General features: G+C 42.2%; 1 protein-coding gene and 1 long non-coding RNA gene across 2 annotated transcripts in view; one reads left to right on the top strand and one right to left on the bottom strand.

Annotated features, from left to right (window-relative positions):
- The window catches only part of FAM171B (family with sequence similarity 171 member B), a 34,580-nt gene extending 22,395 nt beyond the window's left edge, over positions 1 to 12,185 (bottom strand). The window contains exon 1 of the mRNA XM_074596058.1: positions 11,877 to 12,185. Coding sequence (XP_074452159.1) covers positions 11,877 to 12,042 — 166 coding nt within the window. The 5' untranslated portion in view covers positions 12,043 to 12,185. The remainder of the gene's footprint in view (positions 1 to 11,876) is intronic.
- Positions 12,186 to 12,242: 57 nt separating this feature from the next.
- LOC141746837 (uncharacterized) lies at positions 12,243 to 16,097 on the top strand. Its single transcript, XR_012588504.1, has 3 exons — positions 12,243 to 12,422; positions 12,573 to 12,691; positions 14,511 to 16,097. It is a non-coding gene; the product is annotated as an uncharacterized LOC141746837 (long non-coding RNA).
- The last annotated feature ends 275 nt before the right edge of the window (positions 16,098 to 16,372 follow it).

Genomic DNA, 16,372 nt, shown 5'->3' with positions numbered 1-16,372 from the left:
TTTGCCCAGGGATTTCAGAGGCCATTGTAAGATTATTTTTTTCATCTCAGTTTAGTCACTGGCTAATACTAAACCTGTAATACTGCTCTCATTTTTTTTTAAATGACTGCCTGTATCATTCTACCTTGCATCAGAGTTGAGGGAATGAAAAAATGAATGTTAAAAATTCACACTTTGTTATAGAATACTGGGAAAAAAGTACATAACGGAAACATGAAAATCTGCATAATACTCTATTTTAAATATGCTATCTTATATACCCACATTACACTATATGCCCTCAAGAAAGACAGGCAAGCGCCTATTAGGCAATAAGCAAACAACATGCATTTCCTACTCATGAACTTTACAATCAAACCTTCATTATATAAACAGAAAAAAAAATAAATCATTCAGCATCATCTCCTTGACAAAATGAGACCACTTCTCATAGAAAATTTCTAATGATTTGTCAAACCTACCCTTTAACAGTCAACATACTTGGTCAGAGGAAAAATATTCCAGTAACCCTGTAGCATGAATCACCTTTTTTTAACCTAATGGATTAGATAGAGGATTTGTCTCATGTAATTCTTAGTGGTGGCTAGTAAGTGGAATTAGCTGAAAAAAAAAAAAAAAAAATCTGTGCAAGTTCAAACATCCCCTTAATTTGGCAGAGTGAAAAAAAAAAAAAAAATCACAGGAAAACACACCTTCTTCAAACATGACATTTAATGCCCTAAAGGTTTTAACCTCAAGGCAGATATGCCTGTATAAACTCACAGTGGCATAATATAACCTAGAAACTAGTAATTCAAACGTCAGTGCATGTTACTCACTAATCACAAAGGAGAACTATTGATGCATTCAGCAATGTTATTCAAGAACGCTATTCTTTACCGAAAATAGTTTTCTTCCCCAAAGCTGCAAAATTTGATACAACTGCTTAAAGAAAGATATTTGCAATGTTCCGGCAATGTTTATCTTTCACTTAGAGGACAAGATCCTCTAACCCCTCGGAAGAAGGCCTGTGTGTAAAGACATATGAAGAAAATACAATTGGAAGTTTGCAGGCCGTCATATCCTAAGTGTAGTCCTATACATACAGGATGGGAATTTTTTAAACGCGCTACTTAGGAAATCCATATTGCAGCAACAAAACAAGAGTACCCAATAAGCTAAGTTGAGTTGAGTTTCCTAAACTGAATGATAAAAAAAGAGTCACAAAACAACAATAAATATGACATTAGTTTTTAGAAAAATGATTGCAGATTAAAATGAATGAAGATTCCTACTAATTTTAATTAAGTAAAATTCCACAGATGCAGTAAAAAAAGTGTTTAAAAAAGAGAAGGATCTGTCAATTCAGACAGATAAAGGAAATAATTGAATCAAGACTGCCCCCATAATAATACAACTCTTCTGCATACATGCATCGAGGTATATAGTAGCAATAGTGAACATATTAATGATTCAGCCATTGCCCCTTTGAATCATTACTGCCTCTCTACAGCCCAGCACAGGATGAAGTGCTCCAGGATCCAGCTAAAGGACAGTTGTTAGAGATGAAGCTGCTGCCCACCGTGTCTCCAACACAAACACCACCAACACAGACACACAAATTCTCCCTTCGCAGCAAGTAGCCAAATTACCGTAGGGAATAACTGAAAAACAACTTAGCACCATGGAAACCTTTCTAGGATGACGGAAACATTTTTCTTGACACCAAGACTAAAAATGGGGCAGCTAACACTGTTTTTTCCCCCAAAAAAATACTCAGATTCATTCAGCACCTCTGATATCATGCCAACTGGACTGGAGGGAAAAAATCTACGTAAGTATTTCTGTGACAATCTCTTCCATGAAACACTGAAGAATACAGGAGACAGAACTGTAGTGGGGCAGGTTTTCTATACTGTGCTTAGGAAAAAAAGAAAAAACATAGAGGGAAAAGGAACCAGATAACTAATTAAATGGCTAACAGCTGTGACAAATTATGCCCAACGCTGCACCAAAACCATGCAGTATCTCAAAAATGTTTTGCTGGGTCTCCAGTCCAGTCAACTTAATTGCAGGATTTGCTCACATCAGTGGTTCATAATCCAAAGAAAATCTATCCTTCAGCCCAATAAGAGTAAGTCTTCTCCCTTGCTCTCACAAAAAATGAAATAAACTTCTGTGATACTTAGCACAAGTCATAATTCATGTTATTAACAGCTTTTATTGTTCCAAATACATGCTCTACTGATGTCGTCCACTTACCCAACATAAAACTACTCATTTCTCCTATTCAGTCACTTAAGGAAAGGCTTCGGAACAGAGGAAAAATATTTTCCACAATGATCTGGAAAAGCTTTTTATAATTCCATTATTTCTGTAATAATTGGAAGGGGCAAGCACCTCCTTATTCATTCCAGCAAAACAGCCCATATTTTCAAATATCTTGACATCATTGAAATTTTTTCTAATTTAGCTCACATTAGCACAGACAAATTAGCAACCAGATTTGCTACCTCATAAAAAATAAGTTATACGAGAATGTTCCAATCAGTTTCATTTGGGAGCCTTGCCCATATAAAGTAATTAATAATAAATAAATGTGGTGTCTTGCCAAAATTTCATAACCAGAACTCCATGCTATGCACTGGTATCTATTTCAACAGACTGAACCAACCGTATACATCATATTCATAAAACAGCCCCAAATCAGCAGCAGAGGATAGAATTCCACTTTCTTCTAATTTACATGCATTAGAGGAAAATAGTCTACCCAAAATGAAATGCAGAAGTTTCAAGAAAAACATTAGCAGCTGACACACCCCATAATCACGTACAAGTCCCAGTCAGTGATTTATGGTTGGACTCCGTGATCTCAAAGGTCCTTTCCAACCATGAAGATTCTATGATTTGAGGAGGGTACAAAATGCACCCTCAAAGTCTGCAGATGGTAACGAGATAAGGATGCAGCCAATATGCTCCAAGAGACCTAGAAAGACATATGGGCCAAAAAGAACCTGATGAAATTTAACAGGGACAAATAGGAAATGATGCATTTGACCCCTTCCAGCAGTACCTGTAAGAGACTGACTGGCAGGGCAGTACTCTGCTGAACGCATCAGGGCGTCCTGATGAGCAATAAGCTAAACATGTCAGGAGCGCACCCTGGAAGCGACGAAGGCTAACAGCGCCCTGCACTGCATCAACAGAAGCATAGCAAACAGAGCAAGAGAAGTAATTAATCCCTCTCACTTAGGACTTGCTAGGCTGCATCTGGAAACTGCATTCAGTTTTGGACCCACAGAAACAAATGAGCCTTGTTTAAGCTTGCAAAGGAAAAGCTTTGGGGGACCTAAACAATGGCCTTCCAATACCCATGAGTTTACCAAGAAGATGGAGCCAAGATCTCTGTCAAAATGCACAGCAGGAAAATGAAAGGCAACAGTCACAAACTGCAGGGAAGGATCCGACCAGAAGGATTTCCTCTGCCTGAGGAAATATTTTTCTCTCTGAGAATAAACAGTCATTGGAATAGGTTGTGCAGAGAAGTTCTCCGTTCTTGGAGGCTTTCATGGCCTGACAGGAAAGAGCTCCCAGGTCTGAATTCAGTGTCAACCCTGCTTTACACAGGTTGGACTACAGTGCTCCTGATATCCCCTCCAGCCTCAATATCTCCACAGTCCTCATAGGTACTTTCAAATCACAGAAAACACAAAGAAAAAACCCACAAAGAACAAGCCTAATCTTCACTTGATTGTGGTTTACTTCAGCTGCTAATTTTAATACACTCAGCATATCTGGCTGGATGTTTCAGTAGGAGAACAGCATCCTATGATAATTTGGGGCTCACAAACTGATGCAAATTCTACGCTTTATTAAGGAAATAGGATGAAAAGATATACTTCATCTTGCATGGGCTTACTTGATAACACTTGCAGTCAATGAAAACAGAAACACTGAACACTGAAAGTAAATCAGTTTGACTAATGAAAGAGTTGCTCAGATGCGCAACAAAAATAACCTACAACACGAAACCTGAAAGCTACGTGCACACTCTAGTGGGAAAGCTCAATCGTTGAATACAGATAAAAGACAGATGAGAAATAAAGGAATAAAAGTATGTTGTCCAGAAGAAAACATTTCAGAAGAAGCACATGAAGTACTAATGACCATCTAGAAACTAAATATAAAATTAAAAAACCAAAACCCACCTAAATTCAACTCTTTCCTCCAAAATAAACTGCGTGATAATGGGTCAGTGCTCTAGTTTATCTGGATACAACTACACTGTGTTTAGTAAAAGCGCTCAAGCAAATACTCAGTTGTACACGCTAAAGCACTCATTAATCGAACGACACTGTATAGATCTTAGAGTGCTTTTGGGGTGCAGTGGTCATGTCAATAATGCATTTCAATGAGAGTATGCTGGGGACATGTTGAAGCGTTTTGAGATTCTCCATATTTTGCTGCTTCATGACCTCCTAATGCACATGGCTCGATATGCACCTCGCACTCATGCCTAGAATCACTGCATCATATTCAACACAGAAAACCCACTCCCCACCACAACTATTCAGCCACCATTTGCAGGTTAACCTACTATAGCTGCCAGTAGCTCAGATAAGACCCACACCAAAACTATGAAATTTTTCAAAACAGGACAATGAAAATCAGAAGGTAGAGGGCCAAGATTTTTTTTGCTCTCTAACCCACCTAGAGCCACAATTTATTTCCACATAATCTCAATGAGAGGTGACCTCTTGCCTCTTCCACTGGTAGGACTGCACTGTCTTAGGTACCTGGCACTATCAACAGTAAATGCAGAATGTAGAAGTGAGAAGGGTCACGTGGAAAGTCCACCAGGAGGATCTCACCCTGTAACCCATCTCCTTCAACTGTCTCATTTCCACATCGTGAAGGGTAACAATTGTGCCCTGAAGTCTGACTTACATCTTTCGGTCAGTGGAGACTCTCTTCGAGCCCATGTGATGAAGCATAATGACAACCTCAGGGAAGAGAAAGAAGGACAAGAAATTGAGGAGGAAAGAATCCCACTAGAGATGTGGTGGGGCTGTACAAAGACATGCTCCATCTGTGCTGCAGCCTCAGTTGTGGTTTGTAAGGACTGCCCTTTCCCAGGGACCCAGCTCTTCTGCTGGATGGATCCGGAGTGCCTATTCCAACTGAAAAGATGAGATACAGCTTGAGTGAAATCTCCCCTTCTAAACACCTGGCTTAGGGAGAGAGGGCGCTCCTAAAGATTAATTCATTCTCTTGAGCTTTCTAACCTTAAATTCCCTAACACAGGTTGTTTCAGCAAATACACTTTCATATTGCTAATTGTTAAGCTGTGCACACTCATATCCTCCCCTCAAGCATGTGCTAGCACGAAAATTGTTTTCAAACCTCATGTTTTCTCTAGAGCAACCAGTGCCAGAAAAGCAAAGCAAGAAGGGCAATAGCTGCTTTGCAGCCTGCTGAATACAGCGTCTTGGAGACATGTGTGGAAGATGACAGTTTATGTGCACACATGAGGTGTGCTGGAACACCTCTAGCAAGCTAGGATTAGGTAGGAGGAGCTAGATCCGGTGGTTTCACCCTACTGAACACAGAAGCGTTATTCAAAAGTGCATTAACCCCTACGGTGCAATGGAAATTCCTGATTATGGGATCTGGGTGCTCCTGCAGCACACCAGATTGCATAGATCTATGAAAATGCAGTATCAGGAGTAACACAGAGGACTCATCTGCTCTGTCACATTGTGCCTCAAATCCCCATTCATTACAGAAGGATATAGTGAATATAAAAATATGCATCTTTCAAGACAACAAAGTAACCTGCGCTATTTTTCTAAGTTTGACATGCCAAAAATTAAGTTTATTTTGAATAAGCTTTCCTCTCAGATCTTTGCCTCCGTCTTCAAAGACTTCATCTACTGAGCTAGTTCACAGAGAAAGCATGCTACAGATCCCCACTGACCCAGATAGCAGTTACATTCCAAATCCTGAAACTGCCTTTTTCTCAGCCTGACAGCAATTTTGTGAATGTTTTTACATACCAATTGGCCTTTGATGATGTACCGTCTGCCAACAGATTGACAAGTAATAATGAAACTTTAACAAAACAAATAAGAACTGCAAAAACTACCACCTTGCATTAGGTAGCTTCCTGCCATCATTCATTACTCTTGCTTGCTGCCACCTCTCCTTACCATCTAACTGTAGGTCCCATTTCTGTGAACGTAAACACATTTCTGCCCTTGTCTCTCTCAGTTCTTTACAATGAAAGCTACTATCAACACAAGTTTCTTGAAATCAAGTTTTCTGAAGTATAGAGCATGATGCTGTATAATATATTACAAGCTTCAATAAAAGCAAGCTTTCAACTCAGAAGAGCTGCCCACCCCTTCAGAACTCTTCAGTACCTTTTTGTTTATATCTGTTCTTTTCTTCAAAAATAAAAATGTGTGTGTTTTTTCATTTGTGCTCTACCATGGAAAACCCCAAACTCCTCTTTTTCTTGTATTAGCAACTGAGTGACCTAAACCATGGAACACACGGACAAATAAATTATTTGTGAATATTTCTCTTTCATTATTCAGTTCTGTCTCAAAACGCTGATGCTTTATCACCTCTCTGTGTCCTAGTGCCCTTCCTGATATTTTGTTGCACTACTAAGCCTCAGATCAGCACAGAAAGCTAAGTCACTTAAGAACATCAGCTTCAATAAATCAGGACAGGTCTAAGTCTTACATTCTTTCTCTACTTTCTCACCTAGCTGAGAAACCATTATTGCAAATCCCAGAGGATGAGAATGTCAAGAAAACTGAAAAGCAAATCAAAGAACGTTTTCTGAGCTTACTTCCATAGGTGGAGTTAGTTGCTTGCATTAAACCATTTTGCTAAGGTGTGCATGTAATTCTTTTGGAGTTCTATTTCATAATGGAAGAATTATTTTTCACCATATCGAAAGTCAGCTTTCCAAAGTTTCATTAAGGTTCTTCATATTAGAAATGCATAGATCAGATGCAAACATTTATTGGGAACCTATCTAAAACAAATCAAAAGTCTTCTTTTAAAGACTGCAAACTATCTCCTCCATGTCCAAATAAAAAACAATTACTACAATTTAACCCATAAGCTTTGACAAGTTAAAAATAAACCTTTTCCCTGACACCAATTATATTCCAAGACCTACTGGATAAGAAGGTTGTGTTGCTGCTTGTATAAAACAATTAACCTCAGTGCTGATCCGAAGGCCCTAGTTAGACAGCCCTGACTTCTTCAGCAGGAACTATATCCTACACAATGACTCAGTCATGAAAATTACTGAATTTCCTTCTTTATAGGAATGCTACAGAATCTCCTATACATCTTTTAATTCCTCACTCGTTTTCTTGGGGAAGGTATCTGACTGTAACAGAAGTTCCAAAACAGAACTGGATTTATTGCTGCCGTACTAATCCCCTATCCAGTGACTGTAGAGACAGTAAACCATAAAGCTTGTTCCACCAAGTGACAAACAAGCCAGTCACATAGCACTATATATATTATCTTTTTCTTTAAAAAAAAAGCATAGTTATATATTATTGCTTAAATTCAAACCCAGATTAACAGAACAAGCTACCAAAACCAAACGCTCCTCCAGATACCTTATGTACCACCTACACACCAATATACAAGTCATTAGAAAAAACATTTCACTACCAGAAACATTGAAAACAGAGATTAGAAAAGCAGCAAGTCACACGAGGATGTGTCAAAAATATTTCTGTTCCAGTATCTCAAACAAAAAGGAAGCACGAGAAAGTTATCTCCTCCTTGAATGATGAGGAAGAATAAGAACATGTACAAAAGAGTTTAGAAAAATCTTAACTAGGTATCTCATCTAGAACACTGCTTTGCGTTAAGTAGCAAGTCATCACCACATGCAAGCAGATAGTATGAAGAATGAGCATAGAATCAAATTTCACAGACAGTGTATTTGTCTCCAACAGGTACAAAGGTAATCTCTTTTTCTCTTCTGAGTTTGCCAACAATCATGTATTTATCTCATCGGTCTCAACAAACAGAACTAACTGCACAAATATGCACAGTAATTCCAGTTCTCTCCTCTCCTTTGTTCAGGACCACTGTTAGCTGCTACTGCTTTTTTAATTTCACCCTACAAAAATCAAGCTAATCTTCCCATCATACACAAAGCCACCTGCCAAAAAAAAAGCAAAATAAATTTCTTTTTCCCTGAATTCTGGAATGTGAGGCAGATTGGGAATGGTCTAAAATAAATACAATGGTAAGTCTTTTCTTGTTTATGTCTGGGTTACAAAAGGTATGCAGAGTACCCACAGCATAGAACACGCAGTTGTATGACAGAAACTTGAAGAAATAACACCTATTTCAAAACATACTTCAAGTCTAATTTAAGGTCTCAACTTGGAAAAAAAAATTCCAACATTAAGATGGTGTATGTCATCCCGTGTGCTGTCTATGTCTATACTGAGTGTGTTATTCAGTTAGTGGTTTCTGCTCTGTTTATTGCCCAATATCTGCATTATAAAGAGAATAACAATGTACCACATCCAGAGTATCCCAAGCATTGTGAACATTGAAGAACACAATTCACACCTCCTGTAAAGAATGCATCCCAATAAAGATAAACAAAAGGGAACAAGGAAAACAAGATCAGACTTGCCTGGATCAGAGCCAGGGCTATGATTTACTGAATTCTGTGCTCAAGCCTGCTGACCTCAATGCTGAGTATTTGAAGCTCCCACCGACTTCTCTTGGATAGCTTCTGCACGCCAGAGTCCAGATTTCTAAACTGCCACACAAAAAATGGAAAAACTCACTATGAACAACAAGGAACCAAGATAGCTTCTCCACTTCAGCAACCACCACTCTAACCAGAGAAGCCTGTCTCTCTCTCCTCAAAATTTTTTTTCAAAAATTGGGAAGAATAGCTACATCAATTAAATAACACAAGTCAAGAGTAACTCCATGAACCGAGACCCTCTCGTGCACATCTGCTCTGCCTCATCTTTAGAATTTACTTATTCCTTTTGGCAGTGGTTTTTTTTTGTTTTTAAGGGAGAAGAAAGAAGGGATGAACAAAAAAACCTATTCGGTCATGATGCACAACTACCTTCTCACTGCTACATTTACATGTCAGCAGTCGAGTCTGCACCCCAAACCTTTGTACACAGCTGTGCTGACTTTAGCATCTCTTCTCAGAGAGCATAATAATTACACTGGCAGAAGTCTGCTAATCCAGAAGGGAATTGATCTGTAAAACTGTATAATTAGCTTCGACAGAACAGGGACATCGATACAGGAACGTCAAATGAGAAAAGCTTGCGAACTCCAGCCTTAGCTCTGCACCCTCCCTATTTTAGGAGGGTAAGGCTCCTTTGCTCTAGCAACACCGGGATCACAAACACACAGCGTAAATCCACAGTCAGTCAGACTCCTCCTCACTTCCAGAAGCCACTGCCTGCCTGGCAGTTCCCAGCACAGGACCTGCAGCTGCTGCAGGAGCGGCCTCTTCAGAGCATTCCCCTTAGGGATTACTCTGCTGCCAGTCTTCTGCTGGAAAGGCAGCTGCCATTTATCCTGCCTACCTTTCGGCTGTAAACCATCAAAAGATAATTTCATGGAAAAAGACATTAGTATCTGATAAATACCTATCTGGAGTTAGGCTCTCCCTTTTTAAAATCTCAAAAATGTCGGTACAGCAAAACTTACATACGTGCTTCACTGAAAGGAAAAACCGCACAAAAACCAAAGGTGCTTTGCAGCTTCTTCAGAATAATGACAGTTTCATAGCAGTGATTACCTTGTCTTTATAAAAGATAAATCGCTATTGGCTTTTTTGAATTTTTTTTTCTTGCATAAAAAATTGATCAAGATCATTTAGAAAGCCAGCCAGCAAGTGAAATAAAGCTCTAACTGTATTTAAAAATAATATAAACAAATGCTGAGGATCAGCTCAAATGATAATTTTTAACATTCATGAACTGGGATTGATCATGAAAGCTGCCTACTATAAGACACCTTCAGGGCTCTCATACCTCAAAACCTATGAAGCAAATAAAAGAAAACAACAGCAACTAGGCATACGGGTCGCAACAACAGCAAACCAGTAGCATCAGCATCACATTGTTTGGTACGAACAAAGATGTTGGCCAGGACTGAGGGCAATAAGGTAACTGAGCTTCTTGAAAAGAAATCAATACCTGAAATCAAAAAGGATCAGTGAATTACAAAACCTGTCTTTTTTTTTGCCACTCAATTTTTAATGAGCAAGATGTTCACTGCACAAGTTAGAAATGCTGCCAATGCCTTTTAAGTGGCGTTTGCTGGTGATTAATGGTATATTCCTCTAAAAGCATGATAAGAAACAAAATCATGATAAATCAAAAGGAAAAACCAAGATGTTTATCAAATACCCTTCTTTGAAGTCCTATGGTTTAAATGTTTAGAACAGAAAAACAAACAACTCTCCCTCCAAAAAAAAAATCAAACCAAAAACCAACCAAACATAAGCCCAACCAGAAAGCAAATCAAGGCATTTTAAGAGCGTATCAGAAGAATTTAAGAATGTATTTGTATTCTACCAAATACAGTTTCTTGTTCTAAATCTTTAAGAAGTTACAAGTAAAGACCATCATTCAAGATCTTTGCTTATATTTCCTAATTAACATACATACTTTGGCAGCTTTGTAAATTGGCTTCGATTCAGCAAAATATTAACCATATGCCTGAAACTAAGAACATTTTATACCTTCTTGAAGTCAACTGGAAATAGAAACACGCATATACGTTAAAAACGAAACATATGCTCTAGTGATATGCCCAAATGGAGTCTTGGTGCTAAAAGGTCCTAAATAATTCATGTTTGAAACCATTTTGAAATTCTTTGGTGAAAGGCAATATGTCAAGAAAAATACTGGATTTATCCTAATGACTTAAGACACTAAGACTTCACAATATACATATATTTTTTAAAGCAGACGATAGAACAAACACCGTATCACTTGCCCCAGTTCTGCAAAAGGGCAACCTCACATGCTTGACCGCAATACCAAGGCCAATACTGAAATAAGCACATTATTTTCATGCTCTCAGTTGCTGGATAAACGACGCATTTCCTCACTCTGCAGAGGAGGCGAAAAAACTAATGAGCTCAGCAGCCCCATCACTCATTTGATGGGCTTAAGACACACGTATCATCTAGGGTTTGTTTATTTTTATACTGATATAAATTATCACAGAAATAAATATATGTATGGTTTATATACATATTTCATACATGCATATATCTTGCTCCGGTGACTCCTGCCAGCAAATAGGAACGCCTGGAGCCACGCTTCCCGGGAGACCATTTGCCTGGCACTTGAAGGAGCATCTCCAGCTAGGTCAGACACAGGCCACACCATTACTGGCTTGGATTTTTGTTTCCACCACGCCGGTGACACGCCACGGCAGCCGCATGCAGATCTTGTGATATTAAAGATGGATCCGCCGGCCCCGTAGCAGCCGCCACGGCCCCGCTATACCTGCTTTCCTTAAAAACGCAAGCGGCACGTTTCGTGCTTCGGGAACGGCGCCCGTCCCTTCGCACGGCAGCGCAACACCCGGGCTGCCACAGAGCAGCAGCGACAACCCGGCGCCGGGTTCAACCGACGCGCCCCTCCGCAGCCCGGCGGGGAGCGGCTGGGGTGGACGCTGACCCCCTGCCCGGGGAGGGGAGAGGGAGGCGGCGGGGCTGGCGGCGGGGTCCCGACAGCGCGGCCCCGGGGAGGGGAGAGGAGAAATCTCCACAGGGAAGGCGGGAAACGGGCGGGGGGGGGAGGAGGGAATCTGCCCGGCAGCGGGAGGAGGAAGAGGGGGGTGGTCGGTACCTGAGGCGGCCGCGGCGGCGGGGACACCCCCCGGCAGCGCCGCCCGCTGCTGCTGCGGGCGGGTGGCGGCTGCGGCGTCGACGGGAGGCGGCCGCCCCATCATCAGCAGCATCGCGGCCGCCAGCCCCAGGAGCAAGGAGGAGAGGCCCGCACAGGTCCCCGGCATGGCGAGCAGCCTGAGGGCAGCGGAGGCATATTGCGAGCGAAGACGCGGGCGGGAGGCCGCGACCAGCGGCTCCGGCGGCGGCGAGACCGCGGCGCCAGTGGCCGGCCGGGCAGCCCTGCGCCCGCACCGCACCGCCCCCCGCACGTGACGGGGGCGGGCCCGGAGCGCCGGCGGCGGGGCCACCGTCTCGCCGAGGGGGCGGAGGGAGGGAGGTGAGGTGTCGTGTCCCCGTTAGTGGGGAGCGAGAACCCCGGCTGGAGGTCCGCCGGGGCCCTGCGGAGGACGGGGAGGTGCAGGCGAACGGCTTTCTTGAGGAGCCTCACCGCGAACCGCTGACGGTGGCGGCTGAGGTGTGCTGCGCGGCCGGCCGTGTGGCTGAGGTGAGGGAGAGCCGGGCCCGTGAGAGGGAGGGCGCCGAGGCCTGAGGGCGCCGCGGCCTTAATATAATAGACCGAGTTATATAATAATACCGAGTTATCGAGGAAATTAAACGGCGCCCTCCAAACCGGCAGCATTTAAATCAATTCTAGCCCTTGTTGCTGAGAGTATTAAAGCACATTTGGCAACGCCTATGCAGCACATCACGTTATGGGACAGACATTTATGATTGCCTTGTGTCAACTTGAAAATCGCCTTCACTCAGGCACTGGTAAGTGGCCGTCATCATGGCGAGCATCATAACTGTATTAGGAGTATCTCCTAAAGCTTTGATTCTACACACAGGCATGTCTGTGCCTTATTTACATGTTTATTCACATTACTGGTCCTGATACCAAGCATTACACATTTTTTAGAACGAAGGATACACATTAATATAGGTAAAATTGAAATGCGTGTATAGACACAACCTACGGTGGGATCATGGGAAAATTACTGAAGTTGTTCACGGCAGATAAGGCAGCTACACCTGAGCAAAGGCAGCACATCTGGGCAAATAAAACTCACCCACAGCATGCAGCCATCTGCGTGGTTGAGAGCTAAACACCCATTGGGACCACCTCACAGCGAATTTCATGTTAGTTTTGACGAGTGTGCCCATGCCATGATTTCAGTGAGGCAAACACCTCATTCATAAGGCTTTTCAGAACTCGATGATACTACATTTTCAATGTGTGTTTGAGTAGTGAATGTAAATGTCTTTGAAAAGTATAAAATCACTTTATTGGCCTTTTAATAAAATAAAGATTGACCAAATAAAAATCTTTATTTTGGACATAATGACATATTAGGCCAAATTCTGTAGTTTTCAGATCTCAGAAAATTTCTTCAATGCAGGGGAAAAAGGAGGAGAACAGAGTTACAAACTATAGAAGAATAGAAATTTTCCCATACTGAAAGGAGGAACTGCGGGGTTACAGTGCATATTTTCAACAGATATCTTATAAAATCTAAAGGAAATCTAATACATTTTTCCTTATGATTTAATGTCATTCTACACAGTACAATGTAATTCATTGCCATTAACAATGAACTTCAAATAGGCTTGGGATTGACATAGAAAATCCAATTTACTTTTATCGTAGTCGCTGTTAGTTTGTTGGCACATTTTGAGACCGCTGAAGAATGGACTGACTTCAGTCACTTGTGCGTTATGAACAATCACTCCCTGCAGAGTAATGCTGCAGTGGGAAATGTACACCCTCCTCTTCATTACTTTTCTTTAGAATAATTTGAGTATGTCAGTCTCCCTTTTCTTCATCAGCACCAAAAAAAAAACATGCCATGAAAACTTTATTTCATTTGATGGGGCTTTTCTTTTAAGTAAGCAAAAGAGCACAAAAAAGAGACAAATAACACCATCATTTACTTGATGTGGAACTCTCCTCCATCAGCTCACAAGGAGGAGAGATTCTCTCTTTTGTTTAGAAAACATTTGTTCAATGCCTGCTTGCCTTGAACCAGGATACTTGCCTAGTTAACATCCTCTCACCCAGCTTCCTATTTCAACCTTTTATCTGCACACTGCAAGGAATAAGAGGCTGCTTCTGCACAGCTTTTGTGAGAGTTGAATTGATTTTGGAATCCCTGCAACATTGCGTGTTCTCAGGTGGAAGAAAGGGGTCTACAGAAAGCTCGATGCTTTGAGCAGTTTGCTTCGAATGCTGGTTTTGGCTGGGATAGAGTTAATTTATAGCTGTAATTGCTGTTTAGCAATTAATTGGCAGGCTCCTGGGCTTGCCATGGGGCTTGCTTGCCTTACTGTAAATTAGTCTTGTGCTTATTAGGGGCTGCTTTTTTGCTTTTGCTGCTTGCTGTACTGCTGTATTGCTTGTCATCTTACTCAGCTGTGCCTGAGTAAGGGGCTGGCAGACGGCAGAGCATCGCTGCTGTTTCTGTGCTGCTGTACTGGACATGCTGGAGCTCCAGCGTGAACTCTAGTCAGAGGGACTGTCACCTGTGAATGAGTCCATGTGGGAGCAGGACACCTTGAAGCATCTGTGGCTGCGATTATGCCTGTGCCGCTGCAGGTATACCTCTGACGGGATTGCGGCTCAAGGATAAGTCCATGCTGGAGAAGGCAACACCTCAAAGCATCTGTGGCTGTGGGTAAGTTCATGCTGCAGCAGGTACACCTTGAGGCATCAGTGGCTGTACACGAGATCATGCTGGAGCACCTCAAAGCATGTGGCCATGAATAAGCCCATGACAGAGCAGGTGCACCCCTGGAGAAACTGTAGCCATCGATAAGGCCATGTTGGAACAGTTTCACTCCTGAAGGGACTGTGGCCACGCTGGAGCAGGTACATCTCTGAAGGCACTGTGACCCATGGATAGGGCCACACTGGAACAGTTGCACCTCAAAGCAACTGTGTCTGTGTATGAGTTTATGCTGCAGCAGGTATACTCCTGAAGAGACCACGGCGCATAGATGAGGCTCCACTTGGAGCAGGTACACCCCCAGAAGACTGCAGTCTGTGGGTAAGTCCAAGCCAGAGCAGGGCAAGAGGAGGATTTCATTGCAACGTTAAGCTCCATGGTCTGGTCTAAAGGGACTAGGGGTGGAGATTGCAATGGAAATACCTTTAAATTGTTGTAACCCATGATTTGAGTTGCATGTTATGGGAATTACTGTAGCAGGAGGCCCTTGTTGCTAGCCAGGCTAGGAGCAAGGGGAGGAGTTCATTGCAACGTTAAACCCTATAACCTGTCCCAAAGGGATGAGGGGTGGAGATTTTAATGGAAATACCTTTAAATTGTTGTAACCCATGATTTGAGTTGCATGTTATAGGAATATAACATATAGCTGGAACCACCCGAACCAGTGGAGGATAAGCCTTACAAGAAGCGGTGCAAGTGCAGCAGTGACCCGACCTGAGGTGGCTGTGGTACCCAGTAACTCCACACAACACACCTCTCCCGTCCTGAGTGACACCATAACAGATGGACCCCGCAGTCATGGACTAAGTGACCTCGGTGGACATTTTGTGGACATTTTACTGGGGTGGCCCCTAGACTAGGGGAATGGTATCTGTGTACTATATCAAAGGATAGGAAGGGTGGTGGTGGGTAATGAGGATGTATTGCATAGCGTGGGACCTGAGCGTGACATAAATGGTATCAAATAAGGGGTGGAGAATGTGCTGGTTTTGGCTAGGGTAGAGTTAATGTTCTTCACAGTAGCTAGTATGGAGCTGCATTTTAGATTTGTGCTAACAGTGTTGATAATACCGGTATGTTTTAGTTACTGCTGAGCAGTGCTTGCAGAGTCAAGGGTTTTTTTGCTTCTCACACTGCCCCACCACGAGTAGGCTGTGAGTGCACAAGAAGTTGGGAGGAGACACAGGTAGGACAGCTGACCCCAACTGACCAAAGGGATGATCCATACCATATGACATCATGCTCAGCATGTAACGCTGGGGGGTAAGATGAAGGAAGGGAGGGACGTCCAGAGTTATGATGTTTATCTTCCCGAGTAACCGTTACGCGTGATGGAGCCCTTGTTTCCTGGAGATGGCTGAACACTTGGCTGCTGATGGGAACTAGTGAATGAATTCCTTGTTTTGCTTTGCTTGCATGCACGGCTTTTGCTTTACCTATTAAACTGTCTTTATCTCAACCCACGACTTTTCTCACTTTTACTCTTCTGATTCTCTCTCCCATCCCACTGCGAGTGAGTAAGCGAATAGCTGTGTGGCGTTTAGCTACTAAGTTGAACCACAACACTTTGTTAATGCATTCGTCTGATGAATGAGAATGTGGCGTTGAGAAAATGTGAATCACACACATGTTCATTTCTAAATCTTTGTAGACTTGGGCTTTTAGAAAGGTATAAATTAAGTTTATTTGGGGAGGAATGGTTGAACAAACTTGGCAGCTGCAACATTTTAAA

Source organism: Larus michahellis, chromosome 7, assembly GCF_964199755.1.
Source record: "Larus michahellis chromosome 7, bLarMic1.1, whole genome shotgun sequence".
Taxonomy (NCBI): Eukaryota; Metazoa; Chordata; class Aves; order Charadriiformes; family Laridae; genus Larus; species Larus michahellis.
This window is presented reverse-complemented; position numbering and strand designations above follow the sequence as displayed.